Raw genomic sequence first — 24,018 nt, 5'->3', positions numbered from 1 at the left:
GGTTTAATCTGCCAGTGCACCGACTGCTGTGCGACGTGCCCACACGGTGGAACTCTATGCTCCACATGTTGGCCAGACTCTATGAGCAGCGTAGAGCTATAGTGGAATACCAACTCTAACATGGGCGGCGTAGTGGGAGATAGCCTCCTCAATTCTTTACAGAAGAGTGGGCCTGGTTGGCAGCCATCTGCCAGGTCCTTGGAAACTTTGAGGAGTCTACCCAGATGGTGAGCGGGGATGCTGCAATCATTAGCGTCACCATTCCTCTGCTATGCCTCTTGAGAAGTTCCCTGCAAAGCATAAAGGCAGACGCTTTGCGCTTGGAAACGGAGGCGGGGGAAGACAGTATGTCGCTGGATAGTCAGAGCACCCTCATGTCTATATCTCAGCGCGTTGAGGAGGAGGGGGAGGAGCATGAGGAGGAGGGGGAAGAGACAGCTTGGCCCACTGCTGAGGGTACCCATGCTGCTTGCCTGTCATCCTTTCAGCGTGTATGGCCGGAGGAGGAGGATCCTGAAAGTGATCTTCCTAGTGAGGACAGCCGTGTGTTGCGTACAGGTACCCTGGCACACATGGCTGACTTCATGTTAGGATGCCTTTCTCGAGACCCTCGCGTTACACGCATTCTGGCCACTACGGATTACTGGGTGTACACACTGCTCGACCCACGGTATAAGGAGAACCTTTCCACTCTCATACCCGAAGAGGAAAGGGGTTCGAGAGTGATGCTATACCACAGGACCCTGACGGACAAACTGATGGTAACATTCCCATCCGACAGCGCTAGTGGCAGAAGGTGCAGTTCCGAGGGCCAGGTAGCAGGGGAGGCGCAGAGATCAGGCAGCATGTACAGCGCAGGCAGGGGAACATTCTCCAAGGACTTTGCCAGCTTTATGGCTCCCCAGGAAGACTGTGTCACCGCTCCCCAGTCAAGGCTGAGTTGGCGGGAGCACTGTAAAAGGATGGTGAGGGAGTACGTAGCCGATCGCACGACTGTCCTCGGTGACGCCTCTGCCCCCTACAACTACTGGGTGTCGAAGCTGGACACGTGGCCTGAACTCGCGCTGTATGCCCTGGAGGTGCTTGCTTGTCCTGCGGCTAGCGTCTTGTCAGAGAGGGTGTTTAGTGCGGCTGGGGGAATCATCACGGATAAGCGTAGCCGCCTGTCAACTGACAGTGCCGACAGGCTTACACTCATCAAGATGAACAAAGCCTGGATTTCCCCAGACTTCTCTTCTCCCCCAGCGGACAGCAGCGATACCTAAGCAATACGTAGGCTGCACCCGCGGATGGAAGCATTGTTCTCTATCACCATCAAAAACGGGGACATTTTTGCTTCATCAATCTGTGCATTATATTCATCCTCCTCCTCCTGAAACCTCACGTAATCACGCCGAACGAGCAATTTTTCTTAGGCCCACAAGGCTCAGTCATATAATTTTTGTAAACAATTTTTATACGTTTCAATGCTCATTAAAGCGTTGAAACTTGCACCTGAACCAATTTTTATTTTAACTGGGCTGCCTCCAGGCCTAGTTACAAATTAAGCCACATTAACCAAAGCGATTAATGGGTTTCACCTGCCCTCTTGGTTGGGCATGGGCAATTTTTCTGAGGTACATTAGTACTGTTGGTACACCAATTGTTTGGGGCCCTCGCCTACAGTGTAATCCAATTAATTTTTTGCCCACCTGCATTAAAGCTGACATTACATCAGCTGTGCTGGGCAATGCAATGGGATATATTTATGTACCGCCGGTGGCTTCCTGGCACCCACCCATGCTGTCGGTCCACATGGACTTCCCATTAGGGAGATGTACGTGCCTGTGTATACTTATAAAAAACTCGAGCCTGACTGGGGCATGCAGTTTGGGCCGAAGCCCACCTGTATTTAATCAGACGTTAGTTCTGCTGTCCAGGGCACTGCAATGGGATATATTTTTGTACCGCCAGTGGGTTCCAGGGAGCCACCCATGCTGTCGGTCCACACGGACCTCACATTAGGGAGTTGTACCTGCCTGTGTCTATGTATTAAAAACCCCGGTCTGACTGGGGCATGCAGTGTGGGCCGAAGCCCACCTGCATTAAACATGACATTACCTAAGCTGTGCTGGGCAATGCAATGGGATATATTTATGTACCGCCGGTGGCTTCCTGGCACCCACCCATGCTGTCGGTCCACACAGAGTTGTAACTGCATGTGTCCACTTCTAAAGAACCCCAGTCTGACTGGGGCATGCAGTGTGGGCCGAAGCCCACCTGCATTAAACATGACATTACCTCAGCTGTGATGGGCAATGCAATGGGATATATTTATGTACCGCCGGTGGGTTCCAGGGAGCCACCCATGCTGTGGGTGCACACGGAATTCCCATTGCGGAGTTGTACCTGCCTGTGACTATTTATAAAAAAAACGCGGTCTGACTGGGGCATGCAGACACCTTGACAGAATGAATAGTGTGTGGCACATAGGTTCCCCATTGCTATGCCCACGTGTGCAGCTCCTGATGGAGGTGGCACAGGATTGATTTCTCATTGCTTCTGTACAGCATTGTGGGCTATCGCTCCGCCCCTTTTAAAGAGGATCGCTGCCTAGCCGTGCCAACCCTCTGCAGTTTGTGCCTGCGGTTCCTCCTCATGGCAGATGCACTTATAAATAGACATGAGGGTGGTGTGGCATGAGGGCAGCTGAAGGCTGCGCAGGGACACTTTGGTGTGTGCTGTGGACACTGGGTTGTGCGCGGGGGGGGGGGGTTGGGCAGCATGTAACCCAAGAGAAGTGGCAGTGGAGTGTCATGCAGGCAGTGATTGTGCTTTGTTGGAGGTAGTGTGGTGCTTAGCTAAGGTATGCATCGCTAATGAGGGCTTTTCAGAAGTAAAAATTGTTGGGAGGGGGGGGGCACTCTTGCCACTATTGTGGCTTAATAGTGGGACCTGGGAATTTGAGATGCAGCCCACCATGTAGCCCCTCGCCTGCCCTATCCGTTGCTGTGTCGTTCCCATCACTTTCTTGAATTGCCCAGATTTTCACAAATGGAAATCTTAGCGAGCATCGGCGATATACAAAAATGCTCGGGTCGCCCATTGACTTCAATGGGGTTCGTTATTCGAAACGAACCCTCGAGCATCGCGAAATTTTCATCCCGAGTAACGAGCACCCGAGCATTTTGGTGCTCGCTCATCTCTAGTATTAACATGTTTTTGAATGCAATCCTTCAACCTTTCCATTCTTATTAGTTGCACAACCTTTCTACTTAGAAAATCAAACAGCCCTACAAATCCCTGCTTTAATGATTAAACTTGTGTTTTGACAGACACTTATATAGTGTGTAAAATAGGATACGTAGCACGGAGGAACACGATGTAGTACTTGAAGTTCCTAAAGGCCAAGTTGATTCAATGTTAATCTGGCACTTGATAAGTAGTATCATTATCACTATGAGTAAGAAGCATGCTGATAAGTCATTCTTGGATAGCGGTGTGTCTGATTTAGCCATCAAAAAAGAGTTCTTTTCCATGAGCAGTGCCACTATTGTCCATACCAATTGAATAATATTAACCCTTTCCAATCCAATTTGTATCCTGGTTTTCCTAGGGGGCTTACTCTTTTTCTGCTGTTATACACAGCGCTATATGCTGGCTAAAGCCAGTACTGCATGCGGTGACACGTTGGATAGGCTCCGACAGCAGAGAGGCTGGCAATATACAGTAACAGAACCCCAACGGATGTCTTACAACATCAGAGCTGTACAGCCTTAAATCATAATGTTTTCAGAGGTTAGACAGTGGATTGGAAAGGGTTAACCTGCTGTTGGCGTATTCCTTTAATTTAGGAGATACTGAAGTTGTATCAAAGCCTCATCAACCAGGTATGCCCAATTGTCTGTAGCACCAAATTAAATCCACACACAGGGCAAATATGCACGTAGTGTAAAAGCTAAATACTTTGTTCAAAAAAACTACATTCAAATATTTGGAATAAAGAATGCAATGTCTATAATGTAGGTATGTGCGAAGGCTGGTTACCGAGACATATATCAGTTATATATCATAATCCATGGATAAAACGGTAAATAACATAAATCCAGTGCAAATAAGCACTGTCGCCACAGTCAACCAACACAGGAACCATACCAAAGACATAATGTATGTTTCGCTTGTTGCTTCTTCCAGGGGTCCCCTGGAAGAAACAACAAGCAAAACATACAACATGGAACAATGAGGTCTTGTTCCAAAGCCCTTCTAAAGGAAGGGGCCCACTCACAATGGTTTTTATTGCAAAAGATAGAACAAAAAAGTGTATAATAGTCTAGTCACATGTTTGTAGTGGTAAAATAAATTATAAAAGTTTGATAACACATCATATGATGTTACTTTGCTAAGAAGTACAAAAATTGGGATATAATGGGTAAATATGTTCTCCAGGACACAGATCAAGTGAACTTGGTTTTGGAAATCTTAGATGAAAAAGTGTTGGTGCAAGATTCTTCCTTAAACCAAGTTCAACAGATGATCGTAGTTTGACTAAACCTGGATTAAGAGCATGGTGGGTGCGACCTGCCTTAAGAGGGTTTCTTCAAATTCAGGATTTATGAATATGTTTTATTAAATACAAAATATAAAAGGTACTAAAATTGGACAAAAAAAAACCTATAGAAAGCCTGAAAATCAGGATTAACCCAAGGAGAAAGGTGGCCCAGAGAGATTAAAGGAATGTGCCAATACTCTGAAGCCTATTTTGTGAAATATAGACCCAACATATGCACTAATATGTTTTTGAATGGAATGCTTATTAGTTGCATGATCTTTCTTCTTAGAAAATCAAATAGCCCTACAAATCCCTGCTTTAATGATTGAACTTGTATTTTGACAGAAAAAAATCACAGAAAAATATGGCCATGTTTTCTTGCCAAAATACTAGTAGGACACAGATGGGAAGGCACACATACCACCTCTCAGTAGATCCAGAAAGCCCAAGTGCTACATGGAGGAGCTTATAACAGGTGCAAAGTACTAATGAACAACCGCTCAAATGACCACCCTACAAAGAGGGGAGTGGCTACCTAGTGCTACACCTGCATATAGATAAAGCGTACAAAGGATGTCAGACCAAATGTGTACCACTCCATGCAGATCAAAAGCCCACAGATTGAAGTTAAGCAGGCTGAACCACAACCAAGCGCAATCCACAGTGGCACTGAAACTCAGGCTTCCCCAGCACCCAAAGCCAACTCATATGTTGCAGAAGATACTGATAGATATTGCTAAAAACGAACATGCAGACAGCCAAAGCGCCAAATGGAGGAGCATCGCAAAGGTGCAAAATACTGATAACTAACCACTTGCACATCTATCCTCAAAGGAGGGATTGGCTGCCCAGCACAAAAAATGCACATAGATAAATGATACAACAGGAGTCAGGCCAATTAATATGTGTCACACACCATACACGATTACAGCCTATTAGTGATGCCATTTTTAAATTAGCGGGCTGTACTGTATCTCAAAGGTGAACTACACTGGCATCGATACCCCACCCCAGGCTCTGCCAGTATTTAAGGCCAACCTGCTAAATACAGATATATTGATGAATACAAGTTATTGGTTAATATTCTGGCCAAATTACGAAAGCTCACAAGCCCGCGTCAAGGGTCCTCGTTTTCTTGTGAGTCCCTACAGATAAATATTTATTGACTTGTAACTGACTATGTGACACACTTTTTACTATACTTCTACATGGAGACTGTTTGTTCCATTAGATGAGTCATTATGTACCATCTTAACACATTTATTGTTATTAATATTACTATGATTTTTATTTGTGATTGTATGATTACTTTTACTATTACGACTATGTCCTGATTATTTTATGTTTTCTCCCTACGTTTCCTCTGATTTCCTACTTTCATTTTATCAACATTTTTAATCATGAACGTTTTCTATGTACTGTAGCATGTTATGCCCCAGCAATTACTGAGAAGAGGTTTTTCCTTAAAACGCGTTTGTTCTACTGGTTATACTTCTCATAAAATAAAATCTGCTTATCTTACCACCACTTTTTGTAGTCGTTGTGCCTTGAGCCATTCTTCTTTCACTCCCACTGTATACCTCTTGACCTGTCTTGTACAGGTACAGGTCTGCCCGGTAGCACCTCCTACGTACACTTGTACCACTATTCATCAACCAACCTCTATACATCCACTCACGGAGTAGCTCCACCACTTTCCTTTCACCCTACTAGTATTTTGACATAGCGCAGAGGAACACAATGTAGTACTTGAAATTCCTAAAGGCCAAGTTGATTCAATGTTATTCTGGCACTTGATAAGTAGTATCATTATCACTATGAGTAAGATGCATTCTGATAAGTCAGTCTTGGATAGCGGTGTGTCTGATTTAGCCATTGTGCATTCCACTTGAATCGTATAAATCTGCAATACCAGATACAGCTTATTGACAAGAGCAACAGTCTTACAGAAAAAAAGCAAGCTGTCTCTTCTAAGCCCTAAGGGTGGCTTCACACGAGCATGTTTTTGTGCACCTATGTACGAGCAAAATCACGGGTGTATGCAGCTGCGTGCATTGTTTTCAATGCAACCGCGGCTGCTGCCGGCGACTCCATTGAAAACAATTCTCTGCTGGCCCCCTGCATTCTTTTTCAGGGAAGGGCTTTACATATAAGCCCTTCCCTGAAAAAGAAACATTTAAGTGTGAAAAAAAAATACCTGTCCGCTGCTGCTGTGACCCCCTCCCCCCCCTTCCTTCCCCCGGGGATGAAGAACACATCTGCCGCATGTGGCAGATGTTTCCTTCACCCCCACTAGTTAAAAGAATTCCTGGCTGCTACATCTGCCACATCTGTGACAGATGTAGCAGAGGAATTCTTCAATTCTCTACCGCAGCTGTCACAAGAAATAAAATATTCACCTGCCTTCAGCTGCCGGGCCTCAGCCGCGACTTCTGGTGCTGTCCCCACTCTGTGGTTCTGAGCTATTGCTCTGATTTAAAATCCCCGCCTGCTGGTAGCTCTAATTGTGATTGGCTGAAACGCTGAAGCCAATAACAATCAGAGCTACCAGCAGGCGGGGATTTTAAATCCCCGGCTGCTGATAGCTCAGCAGCGCTACAGAGCCGGGGACAGCTGCAGAAGTTGCGGCTGAGCCCCGGCAGCTAAAGGCAGGTGAGTATGCTTTTTTTTTATTTTATTTTTTTAATTTTTTTTAAACACTATTTTAAATCCATTTTCAGGGAGGAGCTTATGTTTAAAGCCCTTCCCTGAAATCCAATGATGGGATGCCGGCAGCAGGATTCTCTACCGCAGCTGTCATGTGTGACAGCTGCAGTAGAAAATTGAAGAATTCCTCTGCTGCATCTGCCACAGATGTGGCAGATGTAGCAGCAGGGAATTCTTTTAACTAGCAGGGGTGAAGGAAACATCTGCCGCATGCGACAGATGTGTTCTTCATGCCCGCAGGGGTCACAGCAGCGGCGGACAGGTAAGTACTTTTCTTTTACACTAAAATGTTTCTTTTTCGGGGAAGGGCTTATATGTAAAGCATTTCCCTGAAAAAGAATGCAGGGGGCCGGCAGAGCATTGTTTTCAATGGAGTCGCCGGCAGCAGCCACGACTCCATTTAAAACAATGAGTGCATTTCCAATGGTGCATGCATGTCCTATCTTTGCAGGCACGCACCTGCGAAGTACGGACATGTGCACACACCATAGGGAATGCAGTGTTGCAAATACAAGCGTGTTTTTGTGCATGCGTACGCATGCACAAAAACACGCTCGTGTGAACCCTAAGGGTGCCCACCCACTAGCGTTTTTTTACTGCGAAATTCGCAGCGTTTTTTTTTTTTCTGCAGGGGTCTTTGGGCTATGGGACATGCAAAGCTAAAATCGCGATCGCGCAAAATCGCGATATCGCGGTAAATCGCGATTTTGCGCAATCGCGATTTTTACATTACAAGTCCCATAGACCCCCTGCAGAAAAAAAAAACCTGCGAATTTCGCAGTGAAAAAAAACGCCAGTGGGTGGGCGCCCTAAGGGCGCCCACCCACTGGCGTTTTTTTTTCCCTGCGAAATTCGCAGCATTTTTTTTCTACAGGGGTCGCGGTAAATTGCGATTTTGCGCGATTTTAACATTACAAGTCCCATAGACCCCTGCAGAAAAAAAATGCTGCGAATTTCGCAGGGAAAAAAAACGCCAGTGGGTGGGCGCCCTAAGGGTGTATTAACACAAGCGAGAGTGATGTGGGTCTGAGAAATTCAAATCGTTATTGCACGTGATTCTGGATGCGAGCACAATGCCTTTTTGCATAAAAAATACATTGCATCTATGCACTTGCGAATTTCACACACATGAAAATATCACAAGTGCTTCCAATAGTTTGAACGCAAAAAAAAAAAAAGTGCACTCGCATGCATTTTTTTTTTTTTAAGATCCCATGAGGAATAATGGACGATTTCCTGCGAGGATTCACCCCAAAATAGGACATGCAGCAATTTTTCAATCTCGCAGCATCACTGCAAGAGAAAAATCGCTGATGTGAATAAGCACATTGAAATCAATTTTATTATCGCTATCGGACAGAACACGCATGTGAAAATCACCTGATATTGGTGAAAATCACCAATTCCAGATAGGCAATACATTTCCAAACAAAGGCTGCAATACCTTGAATATACAATGAAGAGGAAGATTCTAATCATAATGTGGCAATATCAAATATCATTAAAAAGGGCTACAAAGTTCATATTTTTCTTAACATTTCCTCTAATTGGATGTGATTCTAGATGTTTCTTGTCAAAGCAAACATCGCATAAGATAGGAGAGCTCCTGCCCCATCCTGCCCCCTCCCTTTGCCGACAGCTGGCAAGGAGTGGAGAGGGTGAGGGAGTTTAGCGCACTAGATTTGCTAAGCTCCTGCCCCCTCCCCTTGCTGTCAGCCAGCAAGGGACGTAGAGGGAGAGGTAAAGGTGAGGGAGTTTAGCAGAGCCGAACTCTTTTTCCCCTGGATGACGGTAATTCGGGCTGCGGTGTATATGTGCTGCACCAGGCTGTCTGAATGGCGTTTAAACAGGAGATGCAGCCATACTTGGTGGTAGTTGCTTATGGCTCATACGATTTTTGCCCGTGATGCGGGTCGCCAAAAATCGCAGCAACATATGCAAGAGCCCTTATGGTGCTATTACACGAAGAGAATCTCCTGCAAAATGCAAACAGAGAAACACTGATTCCAGCCAACACCTGGACATGTCAGTTCAATCACTAGGATTAGTGCAGGTGCCGGCTGCAATGAACGAAGCTGCACTTACATTTAGCAGTGGAGAGACGCCGTGGGTACTGGCACTCTTATTCAGATACAGTCCTCATCATATAAGAATTGGTTGGTTTATCATCTCTGATAATAGCATTGCTTTCTTTAGAAACCGGTGATGAGATCCGAACTCTGGCCGAGAAAGTATTTGCAACAGAAGTTCATGATGAGGATACCAGGGAAGACATATCTCCCTTTGATGTGGTTGAACATTGTCCGATTGCACATCATGAATTGACATGTCACATGGCCGAGCAGGATACCAAAGAGGCTCAAGATAAAAGGTAATTCCAATAACAGTTGTGCAATTTCCTGGAATAATTGGGACAATCACTGGCCATTTACCTATGGCTATCAGATCAGTATAATTGGTACTGTACTGTTGTCATGGGTCCAGTCCAAAATGGGCTCATCACCTGTCACCTGCTGGCCAGTATTCATCCTACAGGACATGCCGAATTTCCTTTACATTAAACAGAACCTAATAGGCAACAATGTGCACAATGGAACCATTATATTTCATGCATCTCAGCTGTCCACCAAAAGCACACAGTGAGGTCTGAGACTTCTTCCACATGAGCGCATATCGGCCGGCCGTTTTCACAGCCGCTGATATACGCTACATTGGGAGTGAATAATCTGGTGAACAGATGCACAAATCAAACGTGTGTGCGCCCGTTCACATGGCCTAATGAGGCCAGCGCAAATGCGCTGAGCTCGCCAGGCCATCGACCATTTCCCCTCCCTCCCCATCACAGGCTTACCTCTCGTTCCTCCTCGCTCGTTCTGTGCAATAGGAGGGGGTAGGACGTGGGCGGAGCTAAGCTCCGGTCCGCCCCACTTCCTCCCATTGATAGCTATGGACAAGCGGCATGGAGAGGGCCGGTGGTTAGCTCCGCCCATGTCCTGCCCCTTGTCCATAGCCATCAATGGGAGGAACGGTGGGGTGGTGCTTAGCTCCGCCCATGTCCTGCTTCCTCCCATTGCACAGAACAAGTCGGGAGGCATGAGAGGTGAGCCTGCACGGGGGGAGGAGAGCAGAGGGAGGGAGTTTAGCAGCCACGCTGCTAAACTCCCTCCCACCTACAGCCGCTGCCATGGGCTCCCATAGGAGCCCATGCAGCAGCCAACGTATTCTGGCCCAAAAGATAGTTCCAGGCTTATCTTTTCGGCCCGACGTAAAAATGCCCAGCGCTATATTGGCTTGGCCGGGTGCTTTTATGTCTCAGGAATACGGCCATGTGATCTGATGCATTGGAATCCAATGCATCATATCACAGCGCATATCGGCGTGAAAAGGGCCGGCCAATATGCGCTTGTGGGAAAGAAGCCTAAGATGTAGGATGGAGGATGTGGAATTCAGCCCAGATCTTCAGATGAAGCCCTGCAAATGCACTGTTGGAGCATATGAACTCCCCTTATTGGATACAAACAGAGTGTTGTGTAATATCTGGATATTTATAACTGCTTGATTTGGGGCCAAAATCTATATGTATAAATTCAGCCCATTCTGGTTGAATATATCATTGACCTAATCTGCATTCATCTGACTGCACTGCAATAGGATGATAGATTAACCCCTTACATCACTAAAATACATGATATTATCCTGTCATGCATGCTGCTGCCTAGAACTTTGTGTATATGCAATATAAATTTTGTGGTGTTGCTTCTTGATAGGAAGAAGCGGTTACAGCGGCTAATGTCATTAATTAACAAAGCCGATAAGAAACTAAAGCCTCTTTCTGTGGTAGCAGCGGAAGATTCATCCCCTCTGTTTAAAACTGTGCCAGATTTCCAGAGAGTGAAAATCACAGGAGACTTTGCATCTGGGGTAAGAGAGTCAAATGCAAATTGGATTGTGAAGATGGTAAAGAATTATGTAATTAATGTCACTCAGGCCTCGTTCACACGACCGCTGGTTTTGCTCATTAGAGGTGCATGAAAAGAGAGCTTCTGTAAGAACCAATGGTATCCTATAGGAGTGTTCACATGAAGGAATATTAGACATGCTAAATACTTGCGCCAATCAAAGATAGGACATGCGACTGCAAAGTTCTCATCTAAGGTCCATGCTGCAAGAAAAGATAGGACCTGACCTATCTTTGGTGCAATCTGTGCAGGAATTTCCATAGACTCCTATGGGAGCAAAAGTCTATGGAAACTCCTGTGCAGGAAAATGAGATTACAAATCTCAGTAGGAGGCGTTCTGCCAATGGAAGGAATTCCCCGCTGCTTACAGCAGACATTTAAAACTTGCTGCCCAGAAGCACATTTTAAATGTCCCACTGTAAACTCCTGTTAGTCCCTGCGGGGCTGAAGGGAAACTCCAAGGGTTCCCTTAAAGGGGTTGTCCCGCGAAAGCAAGTGGGGGTATACACTTCTGTATGGCCATATTAATGCACTTTGTAATGTACATCGTGCATTAATTATGAGCCATACAGAAGTTATTCACTTACCTGTTCCGTTGCTAGCGTCCTCGTCTCCATGGTGCCGTCTAATTTTCAGCGTCTAATCGCCAGATTAGACGCGCTTGCGCAGTCCGGTCTTCTTTTCTGAATGGGGCCGCTCGTGCCGGAGAGCGGCTCCTCGTAGCTCCGCCCCGTCACGTGCCGATTCCAGCCAATCAGGAGGCTGGAATCGGCAATGGACCGCACAGAAGACCTGCGGTCCACCGAGGGTGAAGATCCCGGCGGCCATCTTCACCAGGTAAGTAAGAAGTCACCGGAGCGCGGGGATTCAGGTAAGCACTATACGGTTTTCTTTTTTAACCCCTGCATCGGGTTTGTCTCGCGCCGAACGGGGGGGCTATTGAAAAAAAAACAAACCCGTTTCGGCGCGGGACAACCCCTTTAATCCCTGCAAGGAATAAAATGAATTTACAGCAGGACATTTAAAATGTGTTTCTGGGCAGCAAGTTTTAAATGTCTGCTGTAAGCAGTTTCAAATTCATCCAGCCCCACGGCTGGGCAATTCCTTAGCAGCGGGATGAAATAGTAGGGGACTCCCTCCACCTCTCTCCCAAAGTGGGGGGTGGGGTTACAGGGTTTCCCTGAGAGTGGAGCTAGAAGGATCCACCCTCTAGCCCCACCCCTCTCGCTTTGCCATGAGGAATTCCGTTCTCTAGCCCCATGTCCTCTCTTTGTGCTATGCAAAAAGCTAATGGCTATTGTACATCATCAAGTCATTGGTTACGTGTTTAAACGTAACGATTATTCTTCATTTTCACTCACTTGAACGATTTTTTTGAACGATAATCATTCCATCTAAAAGCAGTCTAAGCCTACATAATTATGTGATTGGGGTTTATCCATGATTTTGGTGTGAGCTGTACGCCATAAGACCTCCATGGACACCATGCATCTCACAGTTTACAGTCCAGGAGAAGAAAGAGGTGCTGCAACGTGAAGCTCAGTGATAGTTGACTACATTGATACATTTATTATTATATCCGTGCTCCAAAGAGGAGAGATATAAAAAATGATAGTAATACAGTATATACGTGAGAATGTAATTTTACATGCAGAATAAGTATCACGTGGACTCACCTGGTATGGAGCCCGTCAAGAGACAGGATTCCACACCTAAGGTCCACATTAGTTTCCCAGTATCCTCATAGATAATCCCACTGAGATGGCACAAGCAAGGAGGGTAGTATAGGAAAGAATCCAGGGTCTGTCCATCTCAGTAGTAAATGTAGATGTCATCTAGATGAGCCAAAACCACGTGAAAATGCCAACATATTTAAGTAAACAACCTACTTGTTGACACTAGACTTGAAAACGGGATTCAGAGCACCCCGAAACGCATTAACCTAAACTTTTGTATTTACCTGTCTATACCTCTATGTGATACACTGCCTGTATTGTAAATAAATACTTGAAGGATTTCTAATACCCTCCATACTGTCTCTTGGCTGACCGGGATTTGGGCAGGAGTTGGTTGTTACTAGAGATGAGCGAACGTACTCGTCCGAGCTTGATACTCGTTCGAGTATTAGCGTGTTCGAGATGCTCGTTACTAGAGGCGACCACCACGCGATGTTCGAGTTACTTTCACTTTAATCTCTGAGACGTTAGCGCGCTTTTCTGGCCAATAGAAAGACAGGGAAGGCCTTACAACTTCCCCCTGCGACGTTCAAGCCCTATACCACCCCCCTACAGTGAGTGGCTGGCGAGATCAGGTGTCACCCGAGTATATAAATCGGCCCCTCCCGCGGCTCGCCACAGATGCATTCTGGCAGAGATCAGGGAAAGTGCTGCTGATGCCGGAGCTGCTATAGGGAGAGCGTTAGGAGTGATTTTAGGCTTCAAGAACCCCAACGGTCCTTCTTAGGGCCACATCTGACCGTGTGCAGTACTGTTGAGGCTGCTTTTTGCAGTGTTGCACATTTTTATTTTTTTTTTGTATATCGGCCGTGCAGAGCATTGCGTCCAGAGCATTGCGTCCTGCAGTAATTTTACATAGTTCACGGCCAGTAGTGGTGGTGAGGCAGGGACAGTGAAAGACATATCCAGTCTATATACGCAGTGGGCTTTTCCAAAAAAAATTGGGAAAAAAAAATGTATTTGGGCTGCCTGTGACCATCCTGACTGTACTGCGTCTCTGCTGGGGGTAGTTGTCCTAATTCATACGCAGCCAGCTAAGTGTTACAGCAGGCTTGCATAAAATTCTTTCCTGCCTCTGCGTTGCCTCTTACATCACCGCTGTCATCCTGTCCAGAGTGAAACAGTCTGCAGTAATTTTACATAGTCCACGGCCAGTAGTGGTGGTGAGGCAGGGACAGTGAAAGACATATCCAGTCTATATACGCAGTGGGCTTTTCCAAAAAAATTTGGGAAAAAAAAATGTATTTGGGCTGCCTGTGACCGTCCTAACTGTACTGCGTCTCTGCTGGGGGTAGTTGTCCTAATTCATATGCAGCCAGCTAAGTGTTACAGCAGGCTTGCGCAAAATTCTTTCCTGCCTCTGCTGTGCGTTCCGTAAGCGAAGTCAGCCTCCAACCACAGGCCAATAAGCGGCACATTTAATTACAGCGTTCTGTTTCTGCACTACTGGTAATACAGCATGCTGAGGGGTAGGGGTAGGCCTAGAGGACGTGGACGTGGGCGAGGACGCGGAGGCCCAAGTCAGGGTGTGGGCACAGGCCGAGCTCCTGATCCAGGTGTATCGCAGCCGACTGCTGCGGGATTAGGAGAGAGGCATGTTTCTGGCGTCCCCACATTCATTTCACAATTAATGGGTCCACGCGGTAGACCTTTATTAGAAAATGAGCAGTGTGAGCAGGTCCTGTCGTGGATGGCAGAAAGTGCATCCAGCAATCTATCGACCACCCAGAATTCTGCGCCGTCCACTGCTGCAACTCTGAATCCTCTGGCTGCTGCTCCTCCTTCCTCCCAGCCTCCTCACTCCATTACAATGACACATTCTGAGGAGCAGGCAGACTCCCAGGAACTGTTCCCAGGCCCCTGCCCAAAATGGCCAGCAATGGTTCCTCTCACACCGGAGGAGTTTGTCGTGACCGATGCCCAACCTTTGGAAAGTTCCCAGGGTCCGGGGGATGAGGCGGGGGACTTCCGGCAACTGTCTCAAGAGCTTTCAGTGGGTGAGGAGGACGATGACGATGAGACACAGTTGTCTATCACTCAGGTAGTAGTAATTGGAGTAAGTCCGAGGGAGGAGCGCACAGAGGATTTGGAGGAAGAGCAGCAAGACGATGAGGTGACTGACCCCACCAGGTTTGCTACGCCTACAGAGGACAGGTCTTCAGAGGGGGAGGCAAGTGCAGCAGCAGGGCAGGTTGGAAGAGGCAGTGTGGTGGCCAGGGGTAGAGGCAGGGCCAGACCGAATAATCCACCAACTGTTTCCCAAAGCGCCCCCTCGCGCCATGCCACCCTGCAGAGACCGAGGTGCTCAAAGGTCTGGCAGTTTTTCACTGAGAGTGCAAACAACCGACGAACAGTGGTGTGCAACCTTTGTCGCGCCAAGATCAGCCGGGGAGCCACCACCACCAGCCTCACCACCACCAGCATGCGCAGACATATGATGGCCAAGCACCGCACAAGGTGGGACGAAGGCCGTTCACCGCCTCCGGTTTGCACCACTGCCTCTCCCCCTGTGCCCCAACCTGCCACTGAGATCCAACCCCCCTCTCAGGACACAGGCACTACCGTCTCCTGGCCTGCACCCACACCCTCACCTCCGGTGTCCTCGGCCCCATCCACCAATGTCTCTCAGCGCACCGTCCAGCCGTCGCTAGCGCAAATGTTGGAGTGCAAGCGCAAGTACGCCGCCACGCACCCGCACGCTCAAGCGTTAAACGTGCACATAGCCAAATTTATCAGCCTGGAGATGCTGCCGTATAGGGTTGTGGAAACGGAGGCTTTCAAAGGTATGATGCCGGCGGCGGCCCCGCGCTACTCAGTTCCCAGTCGCCACTACTTTTCCTGATGTGCCGTCCCAGCCCTGCACGACCACGTCTCCCGCAACATTGTACGCGCCCTCACCAACGCGGTTACTGCCAAGGTCCACTTAACAACGGACACGTGGACAAGCACAGGCGGGCAGGGCCACTATATCTCCCTGAGGGCACATTGGGTGAATTTAGTGGAGGCTGGGACAGAGTCAGAGCCTGGGACCGCTCACGTCCTACCCACCCCCAGAATTGCGGGCCCCAGCTCGGTGGTGGTATCTGTGGCGGTGTATGCTTCCTCCACTAAACCACCCTCCTCCTCCTACGCAACCTCTGTCTCGCAATCAAGATGTGTCAGCAGCAGCACGTCGCCAGCAGTCGGTGTCGCGCGGCACGGCAGCACAGCGGTGGGCAAGCGTCAGCAGGCCGTGCTGAAACTACTCAGCTTAGGAGAGAAGAGGCACACGGCCCACGAACTGCTGCAGGGTCTGACAGAGCAGACCGACCGCTGGCTTGCGCCGCTGAGCCTCCAACCGGGCATGGTCGTGTGTGACAACGGCCGTAACCTGGTGGAGGCTCTGCAGCTCGGCAGCCTCACGCACGTGCCATGCCTGGCCCACGCCTTTAATTTGGTGGTTCAGCGCTTTCTGAAAAGCTACCCACGCTTGTCAGACCTGCTCGGAAAGGTGCGCCGGCTCTGCGCACATTTCCGCAAGTCCCACACGGACGCTGCCACCCTGCGCACCCTGCAACATCGGTTTCATCTGCCAGTGCACCGACTGCTGTGCGACGTGCCCACACAGTGGAACTCTACGCTCCACATGTTGGCCAGGCTCTATGAGCAGCGTAGAGCTATAGTGGAATACCAACTCCAACATGGGCGGCGCAGTGGAAGTCAGCCTCCTCAATTCTTTACAGAAGAGTGGGCCTGGTTGGCAGACATCTGCCAGGTCCTTGGAAACTTTGAGGAGTCTACCCAGATGGTGAGCAGCAATGCTGCAATCATTAGTGTCACCATTCCTCTGCTATGCCTCTTGAGAAGTTCCCTGCAAAGCATAAAGGCAGACGCTTTGCGCTCGGAAACAGAGGCGGGGGAAGACAGTATGTCGCTGAATAGTCAGAGCACCCTCCTGTCTATATCTCAGTGTGTTGAGGAGGAGGAGGAGGAGGAGGAGGAAGAGACAGCTTGGCCCACTGCTGAGGGTACCCATGCTGCTTGCCTGTCATCCTTTCAGCGTGTATGGCCGGAGGAGGAGGATCCTGAAAGTGATCTTCCTAGTGAGGACAGCCATGTGTTGCGTACAGGTACCCTGGCACACATGGCTGACTTCATGTTAGGATGCCTTTCTCATGACCCTCGCGTTACACGCATTCTGGCCACTACGGATTACTGGGTGTACACACTGCTCGACCCACGGTATAAGGAGAACCTTTCCACTCTCATACCCGAAGAGGAAAGAGGTTCGAGAGAGATGCTACACCACAGGACCGTGGCGGACAAACTGATGGTAAAATTCCCATCCGACAGCGCTAGTGGCCAAAGGCGCAGTTCCGAGGGCCAGGTAGCAGGGGAGGCGTGGAGATGAGGCAGCATGTACAGCACAGGCAGGGGAACACTCTCTAAGGCCTTTGACAGCTTTCTGGCTCCCCAGCAAGACTGTGTCACCGCTCCCCAGTCAAGGCTGAGTCGGCGGGAGCACTGTAAAAGGATGGTGAGGGAGTACGTAGCCGATCGCACGACCGTCCTCCGTGACGCCTCTGCCCCCTACAACTACTGGGTGTCGAAGCTGGACACGTGGCCTGAACTCGCGCTGTATGCCCTGGAGGTGCTTGCTTGTCCTGCGGCTAGCGTCTTGTCAGAGAGGGTGTTTAGTGCGGCTGGGGGAATCATCACAGATAAGCGTACCCGCCTGTCAACCGACAGTGCCGACAGGCTTACACTCATCAAGATGAACAAAGCCTGGATTTCCCCAGACTTCTCTTCTCCACCAGCGGACAGCAGCGATACCTAAGCAATACGTAGGCTGCACCCGCGGATGGAAGCATTGTTCTCTATCACCATCAAAAACGTGGACCTTTTAGCTTCATCAATCTGTGTATAATATTCATCCTCCTCCTCCTGCTCCTCCTCCTGAAACCTGACGTAATCACGCCGAACGGGCAATTTTTCTTAGGCCCACAAGGCTCAGTCATATAATTTTTGTAAACAATTTTTATACGTTTCAATGCTCATTAAAGCGTTGAAACTTGCACCTGAACCAATTTTTATTTTAACTGGGCTGCCTCCAGGCCTAGTTACAAATTAAGCCACATTAACCAAAGCGATTAATGGGTTTCACCTGCCCTCTTGGTTGGGCATGGGCAATTTTTCTGATGTACATTAGTACTGTTGGTACACCAATTGTTTGGGGCCCTCGCCTACAGTGTAATCCAATTAATTTTTTGCCCACCTGCATTAAAGCTGACATTACATCAGCTGTGCTGGGCAATGCAATGGGATATATTTATGTACCGCCGGTGGCTTCCTGGCACCCACCCATGCTGTCGGTCCACACGGAGTTGTAACTGCATGTGTCCACTTCTAAAGAACCCCAGTCTGACTGGGGCATGCATTTTGGGCCGAAGCCCATCTGCATTAAAGCTGACATTACATCAGCTGTGCTGGGCAATGCAATGGGATATATTTATGTACCGCCGGTGGGTTCCAGGGAGCCACCCATGCTGTCGGTCCACACGGAGTTGTAACTGCACGTGTCCCCTTCTAAAGAACCCCAGTCTGACTGGGGCATGCAGTGTGGGCCGAAGCCCACCTGCATTAAACATGACATTACCTCAGCTGTGATGGGCACTGCAATGGGATATATTTATGTACCGCCGGTGGGTTCCAGGGAGCCACCCATGCTGTGGGTCCACAGGGACTTCACAATGGGAGTTGTACCTGCCTGTGTCTATGAATTAAAAACCCCGGTCAGGTTGGGGCAAGAAGTGTGGGCTGAAGCCCACCTGCATTTAATCTGACGTTGGCTCTGCTGTCCAGGGCACTGCAATGGGATACATTTATGTACAGCCAGTGGGTTCCAGGGAGCCACCCATGCTGTGGGTGCACATGGAATTCCCATTGCAGAGTTGTACCTGCCTGTGACTATTTATAAAAAACTGCGGTCTGACTGGGGCATGCAGACACCTTGACAGAATGAATAGTGTGTGGCACATAGGTTCCCCATTGCTATGCCCACGTGTGCAGCTCCTGATGGACGTGGCACAGGATTATATTTCTCATTGCTTCTCTACAGCATTGTGGGCTATCGCCCCGCCCCTTTTAAAGAGGGTCGCTGCTTAGCCGTGCCAACCCTCTGCAGTGTGTGCCTGCGGTTCCTCCTCATGGCAGATGCACTTATAAATAGACATGAGGGTGGTGTGGCATGAGGGCAGCTGAAGGCTGTGCAGGGACACTTTGGTGTGCGCTGTGGACACTGGGTCGTGCGGGGGGGGGGGGGGGGTTGGGCAGCATGTAACCCAGGAGAAGTGGCAGCGGAGTGTCATGCAGGCAGTGATTGTGCTTTGTTGGAGGTAGTGTGGTGCTTAGCTAAGGTATGCATTGCTAATGAGGGCTTTTCAGAAGTAAAAATTGTTGGGAGGGGGGGGCCCACTCTTGCCGCTATTGTGGCTTAATAGTGGGACCTGGGAACTTGAGATGCAGCCCAACATGTAGCCCCTTGCCTGCCCTATCTGTTGCTGTGTCGTTCCCATCACTTTCTTGAATTGCCCAGATTTTCACAAATGGAAACCTTAGCGAGCATCGGCGATATACAAAAATGCTCGGGTCGCCCATTGACTTCAATGGGGTTCGTTACTCGAAACGAACCCTCGAGCATCGCGAAAATTTCGTCCCGAGTAACGAGCACCCGAGCATTTTGGTGCTCGCTCATCTCTAGTTGTTACCTAAACCTCCCCCAATGAAGTAAGTTCCTTTAAACTTCCCCTTACTTTTACATTACAAGTAGTGCAAGGATCTTTTTCTTTCACCGAGTGATTACCACTACATTGATACATTGTAACATTTCCTGTGAGCAGGATTAAGCCACAATATGTTTTCACACATGAAGGTAAATAAGGGTCCTTTCACATCTGCACTGGGAATTCTGCTTTCCTGCTGCGTTTGGGGAACTGGAAAAGGCAATCTTCACGGCCAAATGGTTTCATTTCTGGATGGAACCAAACAGCATCGGGTGGACCCATTGACTATATGTTTTCTGCCCAGCTACCCGGCTTATGGATGGAAGAAAAAGTACTGTATGTAGCACATTTTATCCGAGAGGTTCCGATGCAGATGTGAAACCACCCTAAGAATACTCCAATTAACTGATGGCAAGTAAATACTGAAAACACGCTAAACAGAGTACAATCACCGTGTCAGCCACAATAATTTACATCACTGCCCTAAAGAGCTGCAAACGCAATATACTAGTATAAAACCAAGCAGTACCTATTAAGAGTCCATCCAAGTAAGAGGCCGCACAAAGCTGCAAGTGATAAAGTGGACATTTAATTAGAGTAACACAGTTGTGACCTTCCAAGATGATAATATTTGTTATATAACCATCAATCTGAAGACTTGTATTACATATCAAGACTGCTGGATGACAAGTCTGGGCTGCTTATTTGGAAGGTCTGAGAGGATCTATGTCAGTTAGTGTCTCCCACCTTCATAAATATTTCAATGACATGGGTATCAGTTTACAGATGGACGGCAGCTGTTGACCTGTATAAATATGATATGGCTAGTAAGCATACTTGAAATAGACTGTGTAGCTTCTAGACTATTCTACATTTAATGCATCACCTGCGGGGCGCTGTGAGAGGGTATTGCTAATGCTCTACTATTGAACAACTGAGTAACCATTGAAAATGTTTAAAGGAGATGTCCCGCGCCGAAACGGGTTTTTTTTTTTTTTAAACCCCCCCCCCGTTCGGCGCGAGACAACCCCGATGCAGGGGTTAAAAAAACCACCCGCACAGCGCTTACCTGAATCCCGGCGGTCCGGCGTCTTCATACTCACCTGCTGAAGATGGCCGCCGGGATCCTCTATCTTCATGGACCGCAGGGCTTCTGTGCGGTCCATTGCCGATTCCAGCCTCCTGATTGGCTGGAATCGGCACGTGACGGGGCGGAGCTACACGGAGCTACACGGAGCCCCATAGAGAAGAGGAGAAGACCCGGACTGCGCAAGCGCGGCTAATTTGGCCATCGGAGGGCGAAAATTAGTCGGCACCATGGAGACGAGGACGCTAGCAACGGAGCAGGTAAGTATAAAACTTTTTATAACTTCTGTATGGCTCATAATTAATGCACAATGTACATTACAAAGTGCATTATTATGGCCATGCAGAAGTGTATAGACCCACTTGCTGCCTCGGGACATCTCCTTTAAAATAAGTAAGGATGGATTAAAATACAATATTTTAAAGACGTGGTTGGGGTAGTCAGAAATACAGCTTTGTCCACTTATAAACACTGGTTTACTGAAACTCCAGATATGTTTGCCAATTACCTGATAATCTATGGTTTAGTCCCCAGTGACTGGTGACCAATCTAACCTTCCTGGTAAGTGCCTGAAGCAGGTGCTTTTTAGATGCAACGATATTGTTCAAATAGTCTTTCAAATGAGCACAAGTGAACGATAATCTTTCATACCAAACACGCGTCAACGATAATCCCTTACTTTTTGCTCTTTGTTCATTTTATGCAAAAATCATCTTGGCTCATTCACTTAGCATTCAGTTTAAATAGTGCTCGTTTGCCCTTCTCACTCACTTAGGGTGCATTCCCACGAACGTATATCGGCCCGGTTTTCATGCTGCGCCGATATACGTTGTCCTCATGTGCAGGACGGGGGGGGGGGGGGGAATGGAAGAGCCAGGAGCAGGACCTGAGCTCCCTCCCCCTCTCTTCCTTCTCTCCGCCCCTCTGCACTATTTGCAATGGGGAGAGGCGGGGGTGGGGCTAATTCTCAAAACTTAGCCCCGCCCCATCCCACCTCTCCCCATTGCAAATAGTGCAAGGGGCGGAGAGGAGGCAGAGAGGAGGCGGGAACTCAGTTCTTGCTCCTGGCTCTTCCATCCTCCCCTCCCCCCCCCTGCAGATGAGGACAACGTATATCGGCTCGGCGTGAAAACCGAGCCGATATACGTTCATCTGAATGCAGCCAACGATGCACCTGCCTGTATAAACAGGCTGCTCCAGCGAGCGATGACGTTATTCGCTCATTCAAACGATAAATTGGCTTATCTAATAGGCCCCTTATGTGGCATAAATTAAAATTTTATATACAGATGTGTCCTGCCTTAAAGCCCATTTACACAGGACGATTATCGCGCAAAATTCATTCAAACAAATAAACATGCGCTATAATCGTTACATCTAAATGCAAAATATTGTTTATGCGTTTACTTATCATTATCATTAACTTTCAACCAGCATAAAAATTTTCGTTGGATCGCTGACTTCTCGCTGGCCATTTCATGGCCCAATGTCGCACTCGCCTGTGTGAAATTAGCCTTATACAATATAACTGGATTCAGATATCCAGTGTTGATTCCAATAAGGTTTGATTGGTTAAGCAAAAAAAAAAATGTATAACAGGAAATTTGCTGAAATGTAAAGAAAGACGCTCAGGAACTTTTGACATGCAGTACCAAAACTGAGTTTACTGCCCAGAACTTGGCTTACTGTAGAAATACCATAACCAAGTTTATTACCTAGATACAGTATTACTACAAAGATATGCTAACAGAACCAAATTTACTACATGAATACGGGATCAGAACCAAGTATACTGCATAGATACTGTATCAGAACCAGGCTTACTACATAGATAGAATACCAGAACTGAACTTGCTACATGGATACAATAACAGGACTAAGGGCTCTCATACTAGTGTTTTAGCATGCATTACACACGGTAACTAACTTTACATTACTTTTAACTGTGCCTCACATACACAGCACATGAAATGCATGAGGCAAAAAAAGTGACATATCTTGGGGCGTACTATGCGTGCATACACGCCAAGATAATGCATAGCTAGTGCATGGGAATTTGTCGGCACGCAACAGTGCACAATGCACTGCGGACTGCTACATGCTCCCCACGCAGGAGATACGCACACAGTAAATGCTTGTGTGAGAGGGCCCTAAGCTTACTATATAGATACGGTGTCAGAACCAAGCTTATGTTTGCTTCTGTAAGAAAATTTTTTGTTGTATACCTGGATATATTTAAAAACGTTGTGCCAATCTAGCCTGAGTTACAGATTTAGAAAATATGCCTCAAACGGCAAAATATACTTTCATGCACCTATGTACACCTTTACACAAACACAAGTGATGCATTTTTATATTTATGTGTTGCAGAATCTTGCAGTTTTACTTGCAAATTTTGACAGGCGTTGCACAACCTATTTTGAAGAAGTTATATCTGCACTGAAAATCCACAGCATAAAGTCTCATGTCCAGGGGCAGATCGGAATCTGCATGCGGGACCCCGTAGTGGAATCCGACCCTGCCTGCGGACTAGGACCCTACGGGTCTTCTACTTACCTGACTGGGTCTTCATTTTCTTCCCTGCGGATGTGTGCAGAAGCGCCGGCCAGCGTGCCTCCGCACATGCGCAATGGAGTTTTTTCTAAATTCCTGCTTTCCAAAGGAATCCGCGGCACATCCGATACTGAATTGCGGATGGGCCGCAGATCAGATGGCTTCCATGGAAGCTGTCCGTGCAGGATCTGCACTGAAGTGAAGCATGCTGCGAATCTTTTTCCAGACCAAAAGGGTCTGCAAATCTAATCCGCATGCTTTATTTCATTTGTGGACGCCCGTGTATCCCTATGGGTGGCTTGATTTGCGGATCTTTCGCGCGTGTGACCCATGCGGATTCCACAAATCAGATCCGCCTGTGGACATTAGGCCTAAATCGGCCGACTGCAGATCTAAAATCTGCATGACAGGTCAATTTCACAGTAGATTTTTTTTCTGCAATGTGTGGATGAAATTTCTTGAAATCTACATTATGCGTGTTGCAATATGCGGCAGATTTCCCACGGCCAGTTCTGCTGCTCCATTCACTAGAAGGACTCGGGGACTCATAGACTTTCTATTGAGCTCCAATTCATTTAGTGAGCAGTAACAGCGCTCGATGCTCGGATGAGCACTTGTGCTGCTTTGTTCTAATGATTGGTGGAAGTCTCAGCACTTGGATACCCAGTGATTAAAACTTTTGACCTGT

The 24,018-nt window shown here is 47.8% G+C and overlaps 1 protein-coding gene across 1 annotated transcript in view; it reads left to right on the top strand.

Annotated features, from left to right (window-relative positions):
- Positions 1 to 24,018, top strand: part of AMPD1 (adenosine monophosphate deaminase 1) — a 96,273-nt gene that overhangs the window by 20,049 nt on the left and 52,206 nt on the right. The window contains exons 2-3 of the mRNA XM_066600092.1: positions 9,431 to 9,605; positions 11,002 to 11,155. Coding sequence (XP_066456189.1) covers positions 9,431 to 9,605; positions 11,002 to 11,155 — 329 coding nt within the window. The remainder of the gene's footprint in view (positions 1 to 9,430; positions 9,606 to 11,001; positions 11,156 to 24,018) is intronic.

This window comes from Eleutherodactylus coqui, chromosome 4 (assembly GCF_035609145.1).
Source record: "Eleutherodactylus coqui strain aEleCoq1 chromosome 4, aEleCoq1.hap1, whole genome shotgun sequence".
NCBI classification, from domain to species: domain Eukaryota; kingdom Metazoa; phylum Chordata; class Amphibia; order Anura; family Eleutherodactylidae; genus Eleutherodactylus; species Eleutherodactylus coqui.
The sequence above is the reverse complement of the archived record's forward strand: the minus strand, read 5'-3'. Positions and strand labels throughout refer to the sequence as shown.